The sequence below is a fragment of the Haplochromis burtoni genome, unplaced genomic scaffold, assembly GCF_018398535.1.
Source record: "Haplochromis burtoni strain Fernald_Lab_line unplaced genomic scaffold, NCSU_Asbu1 Contig_15, whole genome shotgun sequence".
NCBI lineage: Eukaryota > Metazoa > Chordata > Actinopteri > Cichliformes > Cichlidae > Haplochromis > Haplochromis burtoni.
Genome location: NW_024582376.1, coordinates 2,656,197 through 2,680,228, shown reverse-complemented (window position 1 = coordinate 2,680,228; position 24,032 = coordinate 2,656,197). Strand labels below are relative to the sequence as shown.

The window sequence follows — 24,032 nt, the reverse complement described above, 5'->3', positions numbered from 1 at the left end:
GAGGTTAAACATAGAGTAACCACATGGCTTTAAAATTCCCTCACTGAGGTATGAGTTAGATTGTAATTGTTTGTGAAAATATTTGTATGAGTTATAAAATGAGCAGAACTTAATTTACTGCTTTATGTACTATTAAAGTAGATAATTATATCTATTTAAAACTCAAACTATGTCTTTGGTTTTTTTTAAATACATATAAACACTGAATCTGATTTTACTGAATTACCAAAAATACATTTTTTTTCTTAGAATGAAAAAAATCATGATTGTCTTGCTGTACAGAATATCATAGCAGTATTTCTTATATCGTACTGTAGTTACACAATGTTCTTCTTGTTTTCTCCTTCCATGATAAAGGGGAAGGCATCAGACATGAACTAATCATGGTTGAAACTTAACTTCAGGAAATAAGAGGGGATTGTTTAAAAGCGCTTCTTTATCTTCCAGCGGTGCTCTGGGTCTGCATTCAAATGTCCTCATAACCTTTGCCCTGAGCAAAAACCGCAGAGAAGTTGTGACTGAGGTGAGGAGAAAGTGTTGTCTGAGTGTCAAACTTGGAGAAATCTCTCAGTTCAATCTCTGTGCTCAGTAACGCGTTCAGGAAGACCTCAGCTGCTCCGCCTCCTCATTGGCCTCGGAGTCTCTGATGATCTCCCAGGAGGAGTTGTTCACGTCGGTGGGACCCGGGCCGCTGCTTGACCTCGTCAGGAAGCCAAAGCTGCAGGCGACAGAGCAGAAGGGACAGGCCTGAGATCAGATCTGCAGTCAGGGATTACTGCTAAATATAGACTGGGATTGACAAAATCTGAGGAGGGTGACATTGTTAACAGAGCGAGGGAGATGGAGTGATGTCTGCAGTGTTTCTGCTTTTATTCTTTCTTTCTGAGTGGTTCACTTTCTTATTGCATTTGCTCTATGTTTATTGACAGGAATAGTGCAAAGCGCTGAAGCTGTTGAAAATTAATTTATGGTTCATTTTGCCAGCATTCTGTTTCAGTAAATGTGCAACAGATGTGGAAATGAGACGGATGACAGCTTTAATCAGCACTGTGACCTCATGTAGGAACGAAAAGAGCACTAATATAAGCCGAAACATAAATATAAAACACCACCAGGTTCTGCTGCTTTTTACAAACCAGGACTCTGGCTTCCAGTCTGACCAATGCGGAGTGATTGTCCAACATCGTACTCACAAGTTTCGAATACGTGACTCAGCCGGTTTCACTGTTCCATCCACTTCTGTTTGGCCAAACAGAGAACTCCTGTCTTCCTCATCACTGCCGAGGAAAAAACAGAGTCACTCAAACCCCTTTCGCTTTCTGAACATCTTTTTAAATCCGCGCATTGTTTCCTATTGTTGTTCTAGAAATCATGTCTGTAAGAAATACCTGCTGCTGCATTCGTTGTTAGGAATCCCAAGCATCTTGGCTTTAATGAGCTTTCTTTTTTTCTTGATGGCAGAGCGCACAGCTTCTAAGAGAAAACCTGGACACCTCTCCTCGTTCAGTATTTCCCTGCAGACACATACAGTCCTTTCAGCGTGTAGACAACTTCACTGGCACCATGACCATCAACTAAAACAAGAACACATGCACCCAAACAAGAAAACCCACCTCTGATAGTAGCTGAGCTCCTCCTGCACCAGGAAGAGGTTGGTTTTTAGCTCGTTCCTCTCGAAAAGGATGTCGCGCACCTCCTTCTTGGTGAAGCACGGCTGATCGGGATCCTTCTGATCGGATGTTGGCTTTTTCTTTGGCTCCTGTGCTGTTTGACTTGGTCGGGACTGACGGGACAACAAACAGTGATCAACAGATTAATTCAACCACAAAGCTGATTCAGCATAGAGCAGCAGTTATTTGATCAACAGTGCAAGCTTAAACTCTCTAAACACTCTAGAGTGACGTTGGAGTCCAAAGTTCACAGATTTCCCTTTTAAGGCCTTAAGTAAATATTAAGGTATCTCTAAGAAGCATCTTATTCATTATGCGGGAAAGTAAAGAAACATATCTGTCGTATCGAGTGTGAAAGGTGTGCATACCGGCGTGTTGCTGTTGGTTCTGTCGAGCTGTGCTTGGAGGTTTTCTATTTCTTTGTTTTTCTCCTTCAGGTCGGCCTCCATGTCGGCCTTCCTCTCCACGGTGCTCTTCAGCTGGGCCTGCAAAACATTCTGCTTGTGTCGCAACTCTGCATTCATTTTCATAAAGCGCTCCAGCTGCTCCTGAAGCTACACACACACACACATAAACATACACATATATATATATGATTTACAAATTTGCATCATGAGCAGTACTGCAGACAGTTATAAACACAGCTTATGGCTAAATCAATGAACCAAGGCTGACCCACAAAAATGGAAATTGGAAATGTGGTATATAAGATTACTCTGCCTTAATATAAAGGATTAAAAAATAGGCATTATTTAAAATAAAATAAAAAATACTCCTTGGTTAACCAAACCAAAGCCAACTCTTTTACTTCCCCCAGTTGACCATGAAGTGAGTTTTTCTTTCTGTTTAAAAGTCAGCTGATTGGGTGCAAAACGCCAAGCATTAACAAACACACCCAGTTATGGCCGCTATTTAAATCATGTGGTATACATGCCCTGACACACATACAGCCACGTGCAAACACTCACACAATAGCACACACCCACACTGTGGCTGTACCAAGATGAAAACAGTGCCCTGACTTGTCTAAAGTGCAGCTTAAATCATCAAGCAGTAACTGTGTGGATAATCCCTGCCCTCTTTTCCTGACAGTTAGCACACTTTCTGCCTTCCAGTGGCTCCGTTAGAGCGGTTTACATGATGCAAGTTCTCTTGTGTTGCTGTGCGACACATGACTCCACGACTGTGTATGTGAGTATGTATGATATATATAGAAATAACACAATACATAAAACAGGGTTTGAGAATAATGAAAAAAATGCTACTGTTTCCATGAGAAAAGTCAGAAAGTCTGTAAGGAAACACAACTTGCAGCCATAAATTTGATTGAGTGTAACCTTGTGATCCACATGGACAAAGAACACTTTTTATTATTTAAGGGCTGCACTTCATACATGTTTTCATCTTAATTCTCAAGTGACCGAGCCAATATATTTTAATGTTTGTTTATTTATACTTCTACTATTTCCTTTCCCTTTAAAAGAAATGATAAAATGTTTTGATTAAATTAAAGACGTTTTCAGTCGTTATTCTTCAGTGAAGAGTTAACCCGGCTCAGCTCCATCTTTAGATTAGTTTCCATTGTCACCATGGGAATCATCTGCCTCAAGGCCTCTGCAGCAGTCAAACTTGTTACTCTAGGTCACTAAAATATTTGTAAGTGGAACATCACAACAGAAATGTCAAAGCTTATAATGTTATCAAAAATATATAGACACACTAGCCACTTTATAAGGTATACCTTTTAAGCACTGCTTGTTTAAACAAAGATCTAATCAGCTGATCACATGGCAAAAACTGAAGTTCAAACTGAGCGGCAGAATGTGAAAGAAAGGTTATTTAAGTGACTTTGAACGGGCATGGTTGTTGGTGCCAGATGGGCTGCTCTGAGTTTCTCGGAAACTGCTGATCCGCTGGGATTTTCCCACACAACCATCTCTATAGAGTTTACACAGAGTGGTCCGAAAACGAGAAAATATCTAAGAAAGTTAATCTATCAGCCTCCTAAAAAGAAAGAATGAAAAAAGGTTAAGAGTGAATTATATCGTATGTCTCCTTACCGCCTCCACCTCTTTGGTGATGGTAGTTATCTCCTGGCTTTTGGCCCTCAGGTCATCTCTTTGTTTATCCACCACCTCCTTCAGCTTTAGCATCACCTCACGCTCCTGCCGCTGAACACGGTCTAACACACACACACACACACACAAATTCACAAAGTGTATCAACTTTGTGTAGCTACTTTTTTAACTACTTTTGTCCCTCTTTGTCTTCATAATTTCATAGCTTACGCTCATTCAAATTGGATTTAACATTTAACCTGTGTTTTATTGTTGCTAATGCTCATAATAGCTTACTTGTGTCATCTAAAATGTAATAAACTCATGAGCCCAAACTCTTTCTAAGAAAATCTGCACTAAATAATATCGAAAGACAAAAGTCAGCATGAGAAGTAATTACCACAAGACCTCAACATTACACGAGCTTAATACCTTGATCCCATTTGTGTCAATGTGCACGAGGACAGCACGCTGCACGTAATCTTGATTCATTCTACAGAGACTTGAGATTTCAGAGCACAGACAGTATCTCTTGCTTGCATCTACTGTTATCTTGCTTTGCAAATAGTTTTGCTTTCACATTAACAGATTCTGAGAAGTGCATCTCTCAAATGATGCCAACAATTCAGCAAATGAGTTTCATGTAGTTCACCCAGCAGTAAAAATGAGCAGATAATAATAACATTTCTTTTTAACCCTTACACTCTGGGACCTTTCATCAAAACTAAAAAATAACTGAAAGCATATTTGCGGTGAACCTCAGTGGCCAAACAGCCATTTCACTTTTACTACATGAAATGAATAGTCACGTTCACCTGCCTCAGGGCGTCCTGTCAAATAAATCACAAAGTTAAGACGGCATGAGTTTATCTGCCAGTACGCAAAAACTGGAGCCTTACTGTATATTATGTTTAAAAGACTATTGATCGTATCTCTCTGCTGTTTAATTTTTATAGTGTACAGAGTAATTGTTCAGGTTGTTGTCAGGGTTTAATTTTGATGTTTGCTTTTTCTGAACACTTTCACAACTATGAACTTCAGCCAGCAAAAATAACTGCACTATACACACAGCGATGGCCAGTTGGACTGGTTTCAGCCTCAGAGAGTATGATGGTTAACCCACTGCTTTAAATATTTACTGGAACTGGTTGATGTCACGTTTACAGACTAGAATGAAGTAAAAAAACCAACATAACCACAAGACCTCGAGGTTGATTTACCTGTTTGAAGAGCACGCACTTACTGCACTTCTATAACATGTTGAATTTTTTTTGTTTTGTTTTTTTTAAGGGGGGGGGGGACTGATTTTCACATAGTTCCGATTTTAAAAGCCTATAATATACCTTACATTACAGTTCACTTCAACAAAAATAATTCCTCATACATACCTTCCTGTGCATGGCTGCCTCTCAGCCTGCTCTCCAGCACCTCCCTGTCTTCCTGGAGCTGCTGTATCTGGACCTGCAGCTCTTCGCACCTCGTCTTCCACTGCTGCTCCTTCTGCTGAAGTTCCTGGATGAGATGACAGGAGTCAGACTGTGAAACTAAAACCTCAAAAGCAGGTTCTATTGCATTTTTGGAAGGGGGAAAAAAGATCTGATGTAAGCTGTAGAAAATCTCTAAAGCATTCAAAATCTGGATTCAACTTAACCAGTTGTGTCCAAGCAGGTGTGTCAATTTAGTGTTAAGTCATTGCAGATGTTTTTCTTTTCCAACTTTGTTTTATTGATTTCAACCATGACATACATGACATCATGACAACAGCAAAGTCGATCTTGATTTCAGAACAATTGTATGTCCATTACACCCTCCAACCCCCCATCCCGAATTCTCCCCCTTCAAGGTCCACACTAGACAAGACACCACAGAGATCCAGTCTCTGCACATAAAAAATATCTCAAGACCCATACACATAAGCATAAATTGCAGATGTTTTTCTAATGGCTGTGAGACATCTAAAGAGCAAAGTCTGACTTCCCACGACAGCAGAGCTTTTCCATATAATGGCAGCACAAACACTAAATAAAGAGAGAAATAGTCTGACAAAAGACAGTTCATACAGAATAAATGTTATGTTGTAGCTCTGAGAAATCCCCAGGAGGCTGGTTATTTTTGTAGGAGCTGTTTGACAGCCAGGTCTATCTGTGTGAGGCCCACCTCATGACACAGACATGACACAGGACCTGAGAGATGCATCTAAACCTTCGTTTGATCTACAATCTGCTGCTTCATCAGATATGCTCTCAGTGGAAGGGTAGCTGCCAAGAGGCCATTCTTAAAGAAGGAAAACAGGAGAAAAGACTGACAAAGAAGAACTGGGCTGAAAATCAGTGGCAACAGGCCCTATAGAGTGTTGAATCTGAATTTGATCCATCATGCAATACCAGCATAGCTTCACTCTTCAGCATGACAATGACCACAAACACAGGACCTCAACATCCATGAAGCAGTGTGAGATCCAAAGCAGAGCTTTGGGGGTTTGCTAAAGGTGGCCAATCCAAATACTGACTTTGGAGCTCCTTAGAATTTGACATGTTCTGTTTTTACCTTATAAACTGTATTTCCATGTATTTATGCACATGTTTCAATAAATCGTTGCATTTTCCAAGCAAAATATAAATAAATGAGGTGGCACAAAACTTGTGTACAGTACTGCAGAAGCTCCTAAATGATGCTATGACCTCAAGAACATATTAACGTGGTTCTTCAACATTTATAACTCTATAGCTACAGTTATAATTAACGAAAAGTCCCTTTTAAATGTGGTACTTTACACCAAGTGATTACTGGTAAGATGCTACTTAAGTGGCTGACTGCTAATTAGCTAGCTTATTTCTAGTGTGGGTGGTAACACTCCCAGTGCTAAAGCTAAAATCACTGCTGTGTCATCATGTGATTTATAAAATACATTTTACAATATATAACAGGGGACATAACAATTAAAGTTAAACTATGCCAATGTTAAATATTCTCACTGAAAACTGTTAAATTACAGAGTCTAAGAATAACTGTCGGTCTACGTGGTTGCCTTGACGACACGGGGCGGCACTTCAGGTATTTATAGGTGGCGGTGGATTGATATCAAACAGGCAGTTATAAGGTTTATATCACGCGAGGTCATGCAAATATATATGCAAGAGTAATTTTAGTTTCACAGTGACATAGTATCACAGAAAAAAAGAGTTACGGAGCTACGTTTTCACTACAGTTGGGAGCAGTAGCATGTAGGTTACCCAAACAGAGCAAAATCACCTCGAAATACATCAGACTCGTTGTCAAACAGCTCCATTAACCTGCTGTTATAACACAGAGACGCACACTCGGCGAGTAACACGCACAGGCGCCGTTGTATTATTTACAAAATGGTGGTGTGACTGAAAATCCCCCGCGTCTCTCACCCGTATCTCGTTTTTATCGTTGGCCTCGTCGTTTTCCTTCCCCCCGCGTTTCTTCTGCTGTTGCAGCTGTATGGTCTCGAAGGTCTTCAGAAGCTCCTCTTCCCTCAGTTTGTGAGCGTGGTTCCTCGACGCGAAGCTCTCCAGCAGCTCCAGCACTTTCACTATCTTCGGTACTAGACCCTCAGCGCTCTCTTTGCCGTAACCGTCGATGAGTTGCTCCACATCGGTGCCGATCACTTTGGCTATCTTGTACACATCATCGACGGTGAGAGCGGAAAACGTCCTGCCGAAGCAGTCCTCCAAGTTTTTGGTCTCCGAGAGCGTCTCCATGTCCGAGCAGCTCGCTTCACATGCTCTTCACAGGCTATCGAAACCAACAGGAGAGACGTGACGGCAAACCGTCAACCAAATCAGCGTGCAAATTTTAAACCTCACCCTCTGCCGACACGTCTAAACTTGACCTGCTCCGCTCACGACGATGCCACTTCATTTATTTAATGTGTGGTCACATTACATCAGCCTACCCCCCAAAAAAAAAAAAAAAAAATAGACACCGAGCACAACAGTGGACAGTAGGCTGCTGTGTACTCACTGCTGGGTCCTCCTACTTTTCTGACCAATGTAGTGCGAGTACAGAGAAACATGCACAAGTATGCCTGCTAGGTCGAGCTTACTGATGCATGCAGCAAAGCGTAAACTTAATTTCCTCTGCAGATCTGCAGTCAGAAATGCTGGCCTAGAACTGTCTAGAGAAATAAAATAACGGCAGAACTGCACATAAACCTGGAAATATAGCTTCATTAACCAAGACTAAAACAGAAAGTAAAGTCCTGGCTTATTATGGGGATACTAATATGCTTAGGCAAGCGCAACCAATATGAGTGGTTCAAGAGAAAGCAATTTGACCTCTCAAAACAGGGGAAGTGAGCCAGAAAGTCCCTGTCCAGCCTTACTTCCCCTCTGGGGGCCAAAAAAACCCAAACCTGACACACTGTTCATAAAAATTGAGATCTTTATTTAAACTCAAGCTATGGTGTGACAGGATGTACAGTACGACATACAACACAGTAATAATGGGGCGTTACTGGCATGAAAGAACAACTTTCAGTTTCAATTCTCAAAAGAGTGAACAGTAAGCATGTCATTTCCCCTTCCTAAACAGAGGTCTGATCAAATATTATACCAAATTACTGTGTACTGAAAACTACACAAATGCACATGTGAGATGCCACAAAGACTGAAGTAGCCTTACTGTAATAGAGGGGAGGGTAGAGTAATGTCAAATATCAAAAAGGATCCTAAAGCCTTTACATTAAAAAACAAAACAAGAATTCCATCATCACAGTTACATCTTTTTCAATAGCAATATTACAGGTTCTGAAATCTGAGCGCCACATAATTCTGGCAGAGCTTTCAACGAAACAGGTCAAGTGCAGCACGTCTGCCCTCAGGCGTACATGTCCTCGCGGTCGGCATTGTAGATCTCGCCCTCCTGCAGAGAGGCAAAGTTTAAGAAGTGCGAGGGCCGGTGGACTTCGTGGTAGAACTCCTTCGGGTTGGCCAGCTGGAGGTCGTACTTCATGTTTGGATCGTGGCGCACGCCTGTGGTAAAGGGAATTGACAGGTTTATTATTAGCATATATAAATAACTAGAGCAGGGGTGCCATAAGGCGAGCGACCAGAACTAATTTTGTTATTTTACACATTTATCATGTAGAAAAAGAAGGCATACTGTTGTATATCTTACATTAGAATATGTCAGGGATTAAATGTTTAGCTAAATGTCTTCACATTTTGCCTAAATGTCCGGCCAATTTAAGGGTAAAGTGCAAAATGAGTTTCACATCCCTGAATCTAAATAATTGTGAAGCAAATCTGCACACTAAAATCAATGAAACAGACACTGGGGCAGTGGAAACATCAATGTATCCTACTGATCATTCAAAAAACAAGAAAACAAAACGTTGCACTCAGGGCAGATTTGGCAACAGATATATAGCAAGCAATACTAATATAAATACAAGAGCTTTGAATACTGACCCATGAAGTTGTAGTTCCAGGAGCACTGGCCAGGTACCATGAAGAAGCCCAGGAAACGATCAGACAGCAGCATCTGCACTCTTTCATAGTGAGACGGTAGGTAACCTTTGGGGTTGTTGCCCTTGTCCGTGTTCTGGCGACCCCATTCATACCCGCTGGGTGTCAGCTTGTAGGCTGTGAGCGTGCATGAACCTGGGGTGAAGCTGAAAAGCACAGACAAGACACTCTTAAGTACAAGTCAACTATGTCTGAAAATACAGTTATAACTACAATTTCTTTTAAAGAGTCTGGTGCATTTTTTTAAATTTATTTTAGTAATTAAAGAGTTTTTTAATAAAATTATAATATAAATAAATGGATTTCCAATAGAATCACTATACTGCGTATTGAACTTGCAATACTTTAAACTCCATTCAAGTTAGTTTTTTTTAAACTGCTACAGATTTTACCTTCCTACACTCTTTTCATAGCAAAGTAATAAAGCCTACCTGCAAGTAATGATGATGGTCTTTTCTCCATCCCATGAAGGGTTATCAGCCATGATCTTGGCGTGGGTAGTGACATCCTGTGGGGACAGCTGCGGCGATTCATTGGGCTGCGTGTGAATCCAGCCAAGGGGTTCCATTTCCTGTTTAGGGAAAATAAAAATAAAGCTTTAAAGCTGGAACAAAGCAGCCAGCAACGCTATCATGTATCAATTGCTAAGAATAAACCGGAACTTACTTTCAAGTATTCATGACCAGGCAGCTGGTTGGGCAGGTGGACAGTCTGGTGAGTCCCCCACTGGGGCACCATGACAATACAACGGATCTCCTTCACCTGGGGGTTGTCAGGTGGGCTGGTGCCATACAGGTAGCCTGCAATCTGGAACAAAATAATATGGTCAGCATATATACCTGAGCATGTTGTTACAATGGGCTCAGTTGATGAAGTGATGTGTAATATGATGAATCCATACCTGTGCTCGCAGATCTGAGATGCAGATGAATTTCTTGAGGACATTTTTGGGCAGGATGTAGGTGTAACCTGTCTCCTTGATGTCATCAGATGAGACATAGATGTGGTTGGTTCGGAGATGGAGGTTCGCAGCAGATATGGCCCTGACATGGGGGAAAAAAAACAACAACAAACAAACATGATTTATAATAATAATGGATTGGATTTATACAGCGCTTTTCAAGGCACCCAAAGCGCTTTACAATACCACCATTCATTCACTCTCACATTCACACACTGGTCTTCCTATTAGGGCTGCACGATTTTGCATAAAATGAGAATCACGATTTTTTGGCTTAGAATTGAGATCACGATTCCCTCACGATTTTCTTTTCCAGTATAAATATTTATTGCACTTATTAACTGCACATCAACTCCGTAACAGTTGAGACTGAACATAAAAACAATAAATAAACATAAAAACAACAAATGTCTCACGTTTTGTTGTTGCCGCAAAATGTTGTACTGCTTGAAATTCCGTCTCCACCGTTGCTGGACGCTGCGTGTATAGAGCAGGTAGTGCAACAATAGAAAAATAGTTGCGGGACGGCACTGTGTAGTGTTTGTCTAGGGTGTTGATCATTTTCCTAAATCCCTCGTTTTGCACAGTGTTGATGGGAGCCATATCTTTGGTCAGGTGATAAGTAATAGCCTCCGTAATTTCTTTGTGCCTGCGGGAGTTCAACGTCTATAGGGAAGCGCTGTATAAGGTTCCCGTTATTGATGTTTGGGTGGTTGACAGGGACGGATTTTCTCCTGTCACTTTCTCGTCATCCCTGACGTGCTCTCCGTTGTTTTTTCCCTGCTAATTTTAACGTCACACGGCACAGCTTCTGTATCACGTGGTATAAGGCTCCGCCCTTGTCATTTGTTGAGCAGGAAGAGTGAGCGCTTGTTTTCATGCAGAGTACGTCCCGGATCAAAATGCGGTACAGTCGTTGTCTTTTTTTTTTTTTTTTAAATCGTCATTTGGAAATGAGATCGCACATAAGTATGAATCGCGATCGCGATTTTGTAGCGATTAATCGTGCAGCCCTACTTCATATTTTACTCAATCACGAGTGAGCTCTTAAAACAAAGTCTGAACCCCACAGAAGCTGCATTCATACCTGACTCTCCATTCAGTCTTGGATGAGAACGTCTGGGTCTCGTAGTTGGAGGTGGTGGAGGTGATGATCTCGTCTCCATGCTTGTTGACCGTGCGGGTCTGTGTGGCGGTAAGCTGCGACTGTTCTTTGGTCTGTTTCTCGATCTCAGCAATTTGCTGGCGCTGTTGAGACGGAGCTGAGATCTCCATTCCCAGGATGATGTCACGGATCTCAGACTGGGTCAGTGAAGCTACGTTCACACTGAAAGGAGACACAGGAAGTATTGACCACAAAACTGGTTATATTTAGCTCCAAGTTACAGAAAACAAGCAGCTATTTGAGGTACATACAGCAATTAGTTTGTGCAAAACTTGGGAACTCAAACTGAAGACTTACTTGTTCTTTTTGCCATAATCAGCCAAAATTAGATCTTTGAGTTGCACTTCCACCTTGATCCACTCCTCATCAGTGAGCGTGGGCCAAATGTGATGGGGCTCGGTGATAGTTGTTTTGTCAGGTTTAAGGATCACCTTGGCACGGTCATTGTTGACGTGGAGCGCTCTGAGGATCAGGATAAGTCGAGAGAAGGCCTACGGAGCAGACAACCAAACACAAACTACTTACACAGGGAAGGGAGTAAGGGGGCTTTAATAAAAAATTAACAAAAAACCACCATCATTGTAAAACAATTACAACCCTGGTGTGAAACTCACTGTGTAGGACGAGATGGTCTTCAGCCAGTCATCATAAAGGTTGAACAGCACCATCTGTGGTTCTGTAGCCTTCAGGATCAGGTCTCCAAACTTCTCCACTTTCAGACAGGCCTGGAAGGGCAGCTGCAACTCCGAGCCTTTGATCACAATGTTGGGGAAGTCGAGCAAGTGGACCTGCACAGGGAGAACAATGCATCACAAACTGGAAAAGTGCTGCAGTCTGGTTTCACCTTTGAAATATTACACTGAGCTAATCTTCTAAAGTTTTATTAGCATAAAGAGTCTCACCTCCAGAGGGTCGAGCATGCCCTTCCTGGTCACAATGATCTGTTTTGGCTGCTCCTCCACTGGGAGGGAACGAATCAGAGCAGCCACTTCCTCAGCTGTTTTCCACTTGGCCAGCTACAGAGATAAAAAAAAAAATTAAAAATCAAGTTAAACACCTTTGATAAAAATAAAAATAAAAATAATTAACTTACTAACTAAAGCCTTATATTTCATATCTCTGCCACAAGCTATGCTGTGTTTCTGAGAGTAAGGGATGTACCTGTCCCAGACGTTTCTGCCCAGCCCACACAGAGGTGTGAATGATTTTGAGGAAGAGCTGACCGGTCCTCGGGTTGAAGATGAAAATGGCTCCATTGATGGGCTTCGTGGTCAAGTTACCCTCAAAGGTCTGTTGAAATAGGTGGAGAATACATGTAACTAAATTTTTTGCATTTTTTTTAATATTATTATTATTATTATTATTATTATTATTATTATTATTATTATTATTATGCAAAAGCAAAATACACTTTACTTTCCTAGAATTACAAAAACACCCTTTTACCTTGTGGATAGTGACTCTGTAGACATTCGTGTCATCCACAAACCAGATGATCTGGTTGGAGAACAGTTCACCGTAGTTCTGTGAGGACAGGTACGGCTCAGTGGGCTCAGAGGAGTACAGCTGCAGACCTTTGCGGATGCGTTCCCTGAGCACATACAGGGCAGGGTTGGCCTTCATGATCTTAGCCATGGCCTGCTGGATCAAAGGCTTGCCTCCAGGGAACCAGTTACCATACGCACTACAAAACAAGAACACATAAAATGCTGGGTTTAAGTAGATGCTTAAAGATTGAAGATAAGAATCTTGTTTCCTATCTTCAAACAAGACAGTGCGCAAAACCTGGCCCTTAGACAATCCTAACCTGTGGAGGTTGTAGGCCAGATCAATAGCAATGAGCACCCCAGTGGGAGAGGGGTAGATACTCATGTTGTCTGTGGTGTAGTCGAGAAACTTGGCCCTGGCATAGCGCTCGATGTCATGGGAGTCATAGTCACCCCATCGGAGCTGAATGTCAATCCAGTACTTCTGTGTGGTGGTGCTGTCCATCACGTCCCTGCAGGAGGAAGTGAACATTTCAATTTAAACAAGATTTTCACTTTTCTGTTTTGGACCTCATTATTCTATTATAAACTAATGTTTCATCCCCTAAAAAACTTAATATCATACTAAAAGTCATACTTTGAGTCAGCAAGCAGAGAAGGCCGGGAGACGTTCCACTTGTATGATGCAAAGAGAAGTATGTCAGCACAAGATGAGTTCATCTTGTAGGACTTCCTGGGGTGGATGGTCTCCTTCTGCACAGTCTCAATTTCCAGAGCATCCAACTCCTGGTCAAACACCTGAAAACCAGAATCAGAAAAATCATACAAATTTACGTTCTGACTTGCACAGTAATTCCTGTGCTGAGGAAAAAGTTTGGTAAATGAACAGAACCTACCTGACAGAGATCCATGACAATGCTCTCATGGATCTTCTGCCACAAGTGAGCCCTGAAGATCTGAATGAGGGAGATCTTCAGCGTTGGGATCTTGCCGTGCATGAAGATTCCTGTCAGGTCAAGCTGCACTTGGAAACCCACATACACCTAGAAACAAAAACATACAAACTTTAAGCCACTACAGACATTCTTTAGTTTTCCAACACAACAAAGACTCATATGTTCTGTAAGATGTTTCTTTTCCTCTCTGGTTCCTGGTTGTACTTACGTTGGCTCTGTTGATGGTGGGTGACCACCAAAGAGTGAAACGACGGTTGGGGATTTGGTTGAGACCAGATCTCTGGGCATTAGTCAGCTTCTTCCATTTCATGGACTCCTCAAAGCCACTGGCCTTTTCCCTAAAACGCACAGAGAGAGTATCTGTTTTTAAAGGCAATTAATTAAATTTATGACAAATTAGTTTCCTGGCAGTTATACACTCCCCAAGTGTATCGAGAAAAGCACACAAAGTGATCCAAGTGTAAAGTCTATTGTGTGATGCTTGCAATATAATTAATTCCTGTAAACATTTAAAGTGCTCTCACCAGAAGAGACCCTCCCAGGTGGGGAAATAAGTGCCTTTAAAGAGTGTGTGCTCCAGAATGCCCTCCACGCCACCGAGCGCCTGGATCATGTCTGTGCGGTAGTTGTTCAGGTTCCACAGTTTGCCATCGTGTCTCTGGTGTGTCCACCAGAACGGATTCTGCTTCAGCACCTGCAACCAACCAAGGAAGAAAATACAATTAATAGCTGGAAATAGCTAAATGATAAACATCATGTAATAGCATACAGACACGTGCATTACAAATAAAACTGTAAACAGTCTTGTTGATCGGTAAACCATTAAAGTCAACACAACTGCTGCAGAGTGCAACTGAGACCAAGAGTCCCAACTATTTTTAATCTGCTTGAGTTTACTTAGAATGCCTGAATTATTAAAAGGCACTTCATGTTTTTATGTAGAATCTTAACACTTCTGCTCTTCGCACATCGCTGTCTCCATCATACCTGGTACTGTTTAAAGTCAGTTCTGACTCTCCAGCCTTTGTCATAGGCCAGTGTGTGTCTGTCCTTCTGGAAAAGAGTGTTGATCCTGGGGATTCCTCTGTCCCAGGAGTCCTCCAAATCCTCCAGAGTTAGACGCCTGGAATAAAGATGAAACACTGGTTATTATGGTGTCTAAACTAGCTGCAGTGAGTCCAAATCAGATAAGAGTAATCTGCTCTACCTGTTCTGGGCAATGGCCTCCTGTCTCTTGAGCGCATACTCAGCCCAGACCCTCTGAGAGTCAATAAACTCGCTCTCCCACGGCTGAATGTAACGATACAAGTTAGGGATCAGCTGGTCTTCTTCGTGGCTCATTCCAGACCTGAAGTGGGTGATGCCCACATCCGTCTGCTTGGACCACCTGTTAAAGAGTGAGACAAATGAGTGTGTGATTGGTCAAGACACCACAGCTGAATGAATTTACAGACTAGAAGTTCACACAGATCTGCAAGGAGACCTACCTCAGGTCTGACTGCGGGATAAGCACGTGGCCCATGGACAACATGCCGAGACCGCCCAACTCTTTGGGAGTGTAGAAGACCACGGGAGGGAAGCGGCTAGGCATTTTGGAGTTCAGACCGATCTTAATACGTGTCTGAATCTTGTTCTCACACTTCACCAGCAGGTCCAGTAGCTCCTGTGTATTTACCACAGCCTCACGGAAGTAGGTCATCAGACCAATCAGAGCTGTGTTCCACTTATTCACAATCTGAAGATTAAAAATAGAGAAAGTAGTAAGTTTTCCTTGATCTAAATGCAGCTATAAAAGGATCAATGAATGTAACAATAATACTCTAGTTTATAAAAAGCAAGATCTCTGTTAACCTTGGTGAATGTGGTGGATCCAGAGGCCATCAGGATCTGACGCACTCTGTTGTGAAAACGCTGCATTGACTCATCATCCACCCGCAGGAAACACTGTGCTGTCCTCTCTTTGGTCACCTGAACAAATAAATACAAATGTGAACTTCAAGCCCATTTAATCAAAAAAGGGAAAGTCTCTTTAATTTGTTTTCCAGACACTCTAGCAGCAGGTTTGTTAGCATTATAAATTTCACCTCATTCTGCAGGTTCCAGACACCATCCTTGTGAGTGAACTCCTCATAGCTGGTGCGACACTTGGGAAGGATGCGGCACTCAAACCCACACATGTTGAAGAGCAGGTTGGGGTTGTCTTTGCTGTACACGGACACAAAGCTGTTCTCCCACTGGACTGTGGTCACAGACCTGGGCAGGCGATTCTTGATGTCCCAGAACACTGCACGCCCACTGGGAAGATTATTTGGCAAGTTCAAGCCATTTTTTATAAAGTCTAATTTTCGTTATGTGCAATATTCAACAAAGATTAGATCTACATAACAATAATCTACAAGCTTAAGAGTGAAAGGTTGAAAGAAAAACTCACAGATTCACATCATGCTTCATCAGCCTCATCCGGGCATCACGAGGCCAGCACTTCTTATTGTTGTAACCCACAATGTTCTCGTTGTTGGGGTCCGGGTGCTCTGTCAGATACCTCTGAATCAGGTCCCTGGCCTCATCAGCAGAGAATCTAGAGCCACAAAAACAGTGACATCACTTAAATGTGTAAAAACAAACAAGTGAGAAAATGTCATCTTATCACTTAGTGCAATCCTACCTGAAGAAGATGTGGATGCGGTCGATGTAGCGGCAGTACAGTCGGATTGGGTGAGCGCTCTCCGTGGCAGTGTCTTGAAAACTGAGGAAGTCGTTGGGCATCTGAGGGGGACCAGCCATCTCACTGGCACGGTGCAGGCCGAGAACCAGGAGGTCCATCACCAGACCGTAGTACTGCACGATGAACGAGGCAAACTGGAGACCCCTGATGATGCCGTAAGAGTTGGTGTGGTTCATGTCCTATGTGAGAGGAATAAAGATGAAGAGAAACACTCAAAAAATAAATAAATAAATCTAATCAGTTATCTTTAAAACTCCTATATGAAAAGAAATAAGCACCCTTACCTTGTAGTTGATGACCACGTTGTTCTTGGCTGTCATGTAATCAGCAATGTTGTGGTCAACGATAAGACGCAGCAGCCTGTTGAGCAATGTCAGATCAATCTTCTCGTACATCTTCTCATAGCGGGACTCGAGCATCACGTTGCACTCTCCTTCTCCAGTCTCCCACACGTCCTGCAAGTTGTTGATGCCTGAATAGAATAAAGGAGCATTTAAATAAAGCTGAAAATGTCATCACATTTGCCCACAATGTTATTCAAACTGAGATTATATTATATTCTGGATCCTTTTTGAGATACTACACAACACAATCAGCTATATTCGAGCCTTACCTTGGCACCACTTGTAGACCAGCAGCGGTGGTGGTTCTGTATCAGCAGGTTTGATCCAGGGTGGGAACAGGCGTCTCTTGTCTGCTTCATACCACAGGTACTGGTCCAGGTAGGCATCAGTTATCTTCTCCAGGGGCTCCACATCATACACTGGCACCAGGTGGCTGTACAAGTCCATGAACTCGATACCCACCTGCAAAAGAAGTAGTCACTTAGAAACTAACAAACGGATGTGATGAGAAGAAAGACTTTTACAGAGAAACTCAAGGCTGTAACAGAAATCAATTCTTCTGGTGGTTTCCCAAAACGATATCCCAGTAACTATGCATCTACACAGAAGCTAGGAAATACTGCCTCACATTTATGTTACTTATGTTTGTAAACTGACCAGTGAAACAAAAAATAAATTGGAGCAATACATTTTCTTCTAGTGTTCTTGTCTACTGTTTAAAGCCAGAAACATCCCTGCTAACTAAATGAAACTCTTAGAAAGTATCCACACATCTTCTCCCTGACCTCTTTGAAGGCTCTCTGTGTTAGCAGGTGACGCTTGATCCTGGAAAGAGCCTCGTGAGGGTTGTCGTAGGCCTGCTCTATGAGCCCGAGCTCCTCCCTCTGACTCTGGTTCAGACGAGACTTCACGCTGGAAGGATTTAGAGTGGACATGGAAACAAATTAATAATAAACAAAACATACTCTGGCAATTCTGCTGCCTGATGTGAGAAAATATGCATCGCTAAAGTTAAAGGCAATGTTCTCAGCTTGCTTACCTGTATGCTTCTTTGAGCCTCTCCAGCGCCAGGATGAGCAGCTTGGTGTCATGTTTGTAAGACAGTGGGGGGAACGGGATTGGTGAGAAGCGCCGACTCTCCAGCCAGTGCACAGTGGTGGTGTAAATGGCCACGGCCTCTTCTGCAGTGATGTAGGGACCATCCTGTAAACAGAATACACACACTTTCAATTATATGGCAAAAAACTAAAGGATGCAGCCATTTTTACCTTTGATACAGAGATACAATGAGACCTGTTTTCATATATTATAACATCATGTAATAATCAGAAAAGTGTCTGAATAGCAAAGGGCCAGTGGCAAACGCAACCAGCAATCAAAGAACCACTATTCACTTTAATATTCCTCCAGTTCTTACGCACAGGCAGGCAGTCCAATGCAAGTGCGCCTTTGTAGGAGGACAACAATCATCATTAAATGCGTTGACAATGCAGGGACTTTACTAGAGTTCTTTTTTTAAGATTTCTTCTTAGAGTATTACCTTCAGGTAGTTGTGCTGTCTCTCCTGTTCAGCTTTCAGGTACAGACGGGTCAGTCTGCCCAGGTTTTTCTTGCACACCGTCTTATCCACAGTGGCTCCGCGACGGATTCGCTCACGGTTGTAGTGGGCTGTGTTGGTCCACCAGTCAGCTTTGGCCTTCACGTATCGCAGAATCATGTTCTCAATAGGAGTAGGCAATCCAGGTACCTAAAGTGAAAGAAAAAGATAACATTAGATATTTTCTTCTCACTTAAATTCTAATTTTTAACGATGTTTGTAGTATCTTTGTGAAGTTGTTCCAATATCTAATCAGTGCTTTCAATACTGTTCCCTTTATTATCCAATTACCTGATATTTTATTCATGTTACCAAGAATTTCACAAATCCTTGTTTTTCAAACCACAGGCCATCCATTCAAACGTAACAAGACACTCAAATGTCAAAAAAGATTCCTGAGGAGACCTGACCTTCCATGGGATGTTTGCTTTCCAGCACCTCCAGGACTCGCTGAGGTGCTGCAGGATGGTTCTGGCCTTGTTCTGTTTGATCCCCTCAGGCATCATGTCCAAGATGTCATGCATCACAGCCGCACGCAACTCCAGGTCAAAGTGAGACTCCACACGCTGTTTGGTCACAGTCTTTGCAACACCCTTCGAGTGACGTCCTGCAGAGGAAATCAAAGCAAAATCGCCGCTGCTGCTGAAACTGCTACGGTTTCCCTCAGAGAATAACTCTGATTGTGTCAGAGAATCACACAAGTAAAATATGTATGTTCAGACCTTCAAACTGTCTGGCCAGCAGATTTCCGAGCCACCGCTCCAACAGGGGGGTGATGCCCCTCATGAAGAACAGCCACACCCTCCAACCAGGGGCCCAGAAGCCGCAACCTGGACCCTTGCCCACAGGACCCTGAAAACACAGACAAGATTAAAACTTGAATGTGATTGTGGAAAAATATTTATACAGAAAACAGCTTCACCGTAAGTGTGCAAATTGTTAACATTGGGCAATTACTCACGGTATTGAAACGGTAGTAGATGAGATGCTTCAGGTCTTTGCACATCCGGATTTGTCTCATCAGCTTGTACTTGTACCGGTACATGCCTGTGAGCTGACCCACATGAGCGAAGATGTACTGCAGTCCGTCAGCCAACTGCAACACAGAAACACACCTTTGAGGTTGGTCACGTGTGCAAATCAATACATAAAAATAACTACTGAAAAGGAAATTCAAATAAAATCATGTTTTAATCTTATGAACATGAAAAAGATTTCCCAAAATCCTTTATCAATACAAAAGATACATCCTTGCATTTTATACTGCTTTTCATTAAAGAGCGCTTTTACCGCTACCCTATGAAAGCAACGCCTGGCCAATTTCCACTTCACAACTAACCTGGAAGGCATCAACATTTCCCAGTCTGTACTGCACGTGGCTGTCAACCACCAGCTTGCTTAGACGGAGAACCTCTCTGCACAGATGAAAGGCATTGCCGAATCGCGACTTCTTTCTCTCCTGAAGGAGGGAAAAAAAAAACAGTCATAGGTCAGCAATGGTCAAACGAAGTGCACTTCATACTAGAATACAGTCAGACACTTAACAAAAACAAAATGTGGAGTTAGATCCTGCTCTGCAGATTGTACCTTTGTGGTCAGTGTCTTGACAGGCTTCAGGTTGAAGTTGTAGTCCAGATGCAGGTAGTTGAGGTTCTTACGATGGATGAGCAGATTGAGCATGTTGTAGCCCTGTCTGCAAACCTGCAGGCCAACCTCCACCCAATCCAGCTTTGTGGACTGGAAGAACTTTGTGGCCTTAAAGGAGCGGAATAGGTATCTACAAGACAACAGAGGGATAACTTTTACAGATGAACTTGGATAATGAGCAAAATAAATAAAGGTTTAATTAAAAATGTGTGAAAGCAGGATATCAAAATAAATCCAAGGATGCACACCTCTTCTTCTGGGCCTTGGGTGGTCTGTGTTTGAGAGCATTGAGCACGTAGTACTTCAGCAGTTTCTGGTATGACACACGTACTTTCACTGGCTGTCCAGCAGGGCAATGCTCGCGGTACCTATAAAATATTTTAGCAACATATGTTTAATGCTTATCAGACTTCTTTTTTTTTTTTTTTTAACCCTAATACAAAACAAAATCTTCCACACAGCCAGCATCTCTTCAAACAGTAAAGTACTTCAGATTTACTCCTGTCCTAACAGCTTCACAGTTTGCTCACCAGTTCTTGATCAGGGGGATATCGATGGCACGTCTTGTTCGGCCAGATCTGAGGTTGAAGGGTCTCGGCGCCCACAGGAGAGCAATGCCATTGGCTGTGTTGTCTGTGTAGAGTGGGGTTTCTTTGAGGAAGGGTTCCACAAACTCAGCAAGCTCAAACTCCTCATCATCATCTGGCAGAGGCTCCTGACTCTGAGAGGTCACAGGAAAAACAATGAATCACTTTTAAGGGCAGAAGGGCTGGAATTCAACAGACTATAAAATAACTAGAAGAGTTATCTGAATGGTGAAAGGTGATCTGCAGCTGCAGCCAATAATAACAAGTCACCATTCATTTTACTATTCCTCCAGTTCTTACGCACAGGCAAGCAGTCCAATGCAAGTGCGCCTTTGTAAGAGGACTTTGATGCGGGGTGTTATTCACCAAAGGGAGACAAGTAGATAATGTGCAACACTTACCTTAACAGAATGTCTGTGTGAAATGGGGTTGATCAGTGGGTCAAAGTAAAATGCAGGAAGATCGGGGTCTTCTGTTTTGATAAAAACCACATTTGGTGTGTGGTACCTAGGAAAAAAAACAAAAACGTCACAAGTGTTGCTTTTATATAGCCATTATGAAAAATAAAACAAATCTATGACGTTTATAAGCGATGAATGTCTCTTCTGTCTTGAATGAAAAAGGATTTTTCAGTCAGCCGGTATTTCAAGTAAACAGCAGTTCTTACCAGGTGAGGTGGACGTGGTGGGGCAAATTGTTGTACAGGTAGGGGAAGGCGATTTTGTACTCTGTCCTGATGGGCTGTCGGATGATGATTTTGTTGATGTCGTTGAACTCGTTCCAGTCTTCATCCCTACAGAGGATACAGAGGAACCAGTTAGGACACAAAAACGCCAGCTTCTATTTTCACATTATGTTTGGAATCAAACAGCAATATCAAACAATTACAAGAAACATTTAAATTCTGCACTTTATTAACATTAATAACAATAAGTCTTTAGAATATTCATTTTATAAAAGGGCAAAAGAACATACTGGAGGTTGATGTCTCTGACCAACGGCTCAAACTTTGGTCCTCCAGGGATGGCCATGTTTAAAGCCTTGGACGTGAAGAAAGCCTTCAGGTCAAAGAGGTAAAAGTAGTTTCTATCAACCAGATCTGTCAGAAGCTGATTGGCCAGACGGTACAGTGTGGACATCATGGGCAGTGTGAACTGCCAACGACGATAGGTGGTCCCATTCACAAACCTGAGCAAGACAAAGATAAATCATCAATTAATGTTTTAAGCAACATATCAGTTGAATATGTAAACCTGTCTGTGAAGAGAGCCATGGCTGCTTACTTGGCTGTGTCCTTGAGGGGCTGATGTTCATAGAACCAGTCCACAACTGAAGCATCTTCCTCTGGATCAAGCTCCATCTGAATGGCCTCCAAGGGTTCCACATCAAGAATATTGTCAGCGTAGTCCAGTGGCGGCTCCTCATCATCAAAGGGTGGAAAGCGCATTCTTTTGAAGTGCCGACGATCTCTTTTCTCACGACGCATCATGATCCACATGGTGCTGGGATTAAAATCGGGAAAGAGATAAATTTACATTTTATTGAATGGAAATGATCACATTTGGCTTGAAAGTTTTCAGCAGTAGAAACTCTCCCTTACCCCCACTGTGAAATGTAGACTGGCTCAATGACCCAAGGGATTTCATTGACAAATGAAATGGCTCCAGTGATGTGATAAAGCACGGGCACATCTCGAATCTGTTCCCAAGGCATCGGCATGTTTTCCAACAGCTTCAGCACTGCATGGGGCATGTACTTGAGGGCACTGTTCAACAAACAGACACAGAACAAGCATATGAAGATTTTATCAAGAAGTAAAAAAAAACACCGACTTTTGTTAAGACTTTTAAAAAGGGATAAAGGAGTCATCTTTACCCAAGGTAGACCCTCTTGTCATGGCGAAACTTTCTATTGGTCATGTCTCCATGGTCCCTGATGATCTTGCGGACATGTTCAGGTGGCATATCTTCCTTCTGAGCATCCACAAAGCCAAACTTTCTCTTTTCTGAGTAGCGCTTTGCCTGTAACTGCTGCCATTTTCTTGCTGTAGAGTTGAAAGACATTTAATAATCGCAAAGTTAATCTTGTCCATTTGTGACAACATCTTCGCTAAAAGCTCAAAACATGGAAGTCCCGCTTTAGTGGATACAAACAACATACCCTTCTCTTGTAATTTCTCCTCAGACATGTAGTCTGGGACAGGTGCAGGAAGGGACACACCAGGCGGCACAGCAGTTGGTACCCCTGGTGGCACACCGGGTGGCATCGCTGCAGGGACCCCTCTGTAAGGAAAGGCAGCTGCCATGGTGCCTCACTATCCAAAACAAAGACAAAAACCAAGGTATTAAAATAAGTGAGGTTTTTGATTATAACTGTATATAATCTAAACCCTGAGGAGAGAGGCGTTACATGTCAAAAAACCCAAATTACATTTAATTTAACTGAAACAAAAAACTGATCAGAAACATATTACACTGGCACATGAATTCCTTGTCTGGCTCCTGCAACCCACAGATTAAATAACAGAAGCCACAAAGTGAACGCGTGTGCTTAATACCTTGCAAAGTCTAGAAAATAGAATGGCCTTGGACATAAACGCCTTTCAAAAATAAAAACTAGCTTCTTAATTCGGTAGAAAATGCATTTATTTCACATTAACTCATCTGTGTAGCTTCAACATCTTCGTGCTCACAGTTGATGAGCTAGCTAGGTTAGCCTAACATGGCCTCCCGGATGGCACAAAACTGCAACAGCAAGGCGAACTTTGCCCGCGTTTAACTGTTGTTAGCTCGTCCAGAAACAGCGTAAACTCGGGATATCATTCATAAATGGCTACATTATGTTACATGTAACACATTGTCCTTCACGCCGCAGCACCTGTTATTAATTAGGCCAAGCGTGGAGGAAGCGGCAACTTAGCCAACTGCTAAAGCTAGCACGGTGGCTAACGATTGGGTGAGAGGTAAAATTAAGCAATAACAGAATGCATTCAACAACACGTACCTCGCTTACTTCACTCCCACTGTTTCTTATCGTTGGATAAAGCCTTAACCCGCACACAGTCAGCTAGTACAACATTTCTTTCTTATTCTCCGTGTTTTCCGCCTCAGTGTTGGGTTGATGTGCGCTAACACAAAACTGCATAGACGCACGACGGCGGACACACGATGAACGAGCTTCAGTAGTATTCACAGACGGCGGTTACGTCCGATATTTCTCTACCCCGGTAAAGAATCTGCTTTACGCCAGTAAATATGCGTAGAAGTTAAACAAGCGCAATTTTTTGCGAATACCCGTATGATCCCGTTTCCGGTGCACTACTGCCCCCTGCAGTGTTGGAG

At 42.4% G+C, this 24,032-nt stretch overlaps 2 protein-coding genes across 2 annotated transcripts; both read right to left on the bottom strand.

The window, feature by feature from the left end:
* Positions 1-187: 187 nt before the first annotated feature.
* Positions 188-8,016, bottom strand: LOC102297343 (Rab interacting lysosomal protein). The gene is made up of 8 exons (XM_005915901.3): positions 7,126-8,016; positions 5,116-5,239; positions 3,731-3,852; positions 2,039-2,224; positions 1,614-1,783; positions 1,389-1,514; positions 1,194-1,277; positions 188-718 (listed from the first exon to the last, which is right to left on the bottom strand). Exons 1-8 carry the CDS (start codon positions 7,453-7,455, stop codon positions 598-600), a joined length of 1,263 nt encoding a protein of 420 aa, XP_005915963.1. The 5' UTR covers positions 7,456-8,016; the 3' UTR covers positions 188-597.
* Positions 8,017-8,119: 103 nt separating this feature from the next.
* Positions 8,120-23,907, bottom strand: prpf8 (pre-mRNA processing factor 8). Its single transcript, XM_005915902.3, has 43 exons — positions 23,695-23,907; positions 22,852-23,005; positions 22,567-22,735; positions 22,292-22,456; positions 21,975-22,193; positions 21,667-21,879; positions 21,359-21,484; positions 21,093-21,198; positions 20,635-20,825; positions 20,353-20,472; positions 20,045-20,234; positions 19,797-19,916; positions 19,419-19,553; positions 19,180-19,309; positions 18,868-19,064; positions 18,401-18,607; positions 17,900-18,063; positions 17,646-17,772; positions 17,130-17,322; positions 16,801-16,988; positions 16,457-16,695; positions 16,223-16,369; positions 15,876-16,086; positions 15,643-15,759; positions 15,279-15,526; positions 14,999-15,178; positions 14,779-14,914; positions 14,316-14,485; positions 14,000-14,129; positions 13,732-13,878; positions 13,473-13,633; positions 13,156-13,347; positions 12,795-13,032; positions 12,510-12,638; positions 12,251-12,364; positions 11,963-12,136; positions 11,646-11,839; positions 11,271-11,510; positions 10,124-10,265; positions 9,889-10,029; positions 9,654-9,793; positions 9,166-9,368; positions 8,120-8,727 (listed from the first exon to the last, which is right to left on the bottom strand). Exons 2-43 carry the CDS (start codon positions 22,994-22,996, stop codon positions 8,573-8,575), a joined length of 7,053 nt encoding a protein of 2,350 aa, XP_005915964.1. The 5' UTR covers positions 22,997-23,005; positions 23,695-23,907; the 3' UTR covers positions 8,120-8,572.
* Positions 23,908-24,032: the final 125 nt, after the last annotated feature.

Bases quoted from the DNA above. Each gene is read 5' to 3' on its own strand.
- LOC102297343 (XM_005915901.3), bottom strand. From the start codon at position 7,455: ATGGAGACGCTCTCGGAGACCAAAAACTTGGAGGACTGCTTCGGCAGG. The intron at 2,225-3,730 runs GTAAGGAGACAT...GTGTGTGTGTAG, and splicing joins TCACCAAAGAGGTGGAGGCG to CTTCAGGAGCAGCTGGAGCG. The intron at 719-1,193 runs GTGAGTACGATG...TGTCGCCTGCAG, and splicing joins GAGTCACGTATTCGAAACTT to CTTTGGCTTCCTGACGAGGT.
- prpf8 (XM_005915902.3), bottom strand. From the start codon at position 22,996: ATGGCAGCTGCCTTTCCTTACAGAGGGGTCCCTGCAGCGATGCCACCC. The intron at 21,199-21,358 runs GTAAGAACTGCT...TTTTTTTCCTAG, and splicing joins CACCACGTCCACCTCACCTG to GTACCACACACCAAATGTGG. The intron at 12,137-12,250 runs GTGAGACTCTTT...CTCCCTGTGCAG, and splicing joins GCATGCTCGACCCTCTGGAG to GTCCACTTGCTCGACTTCCC.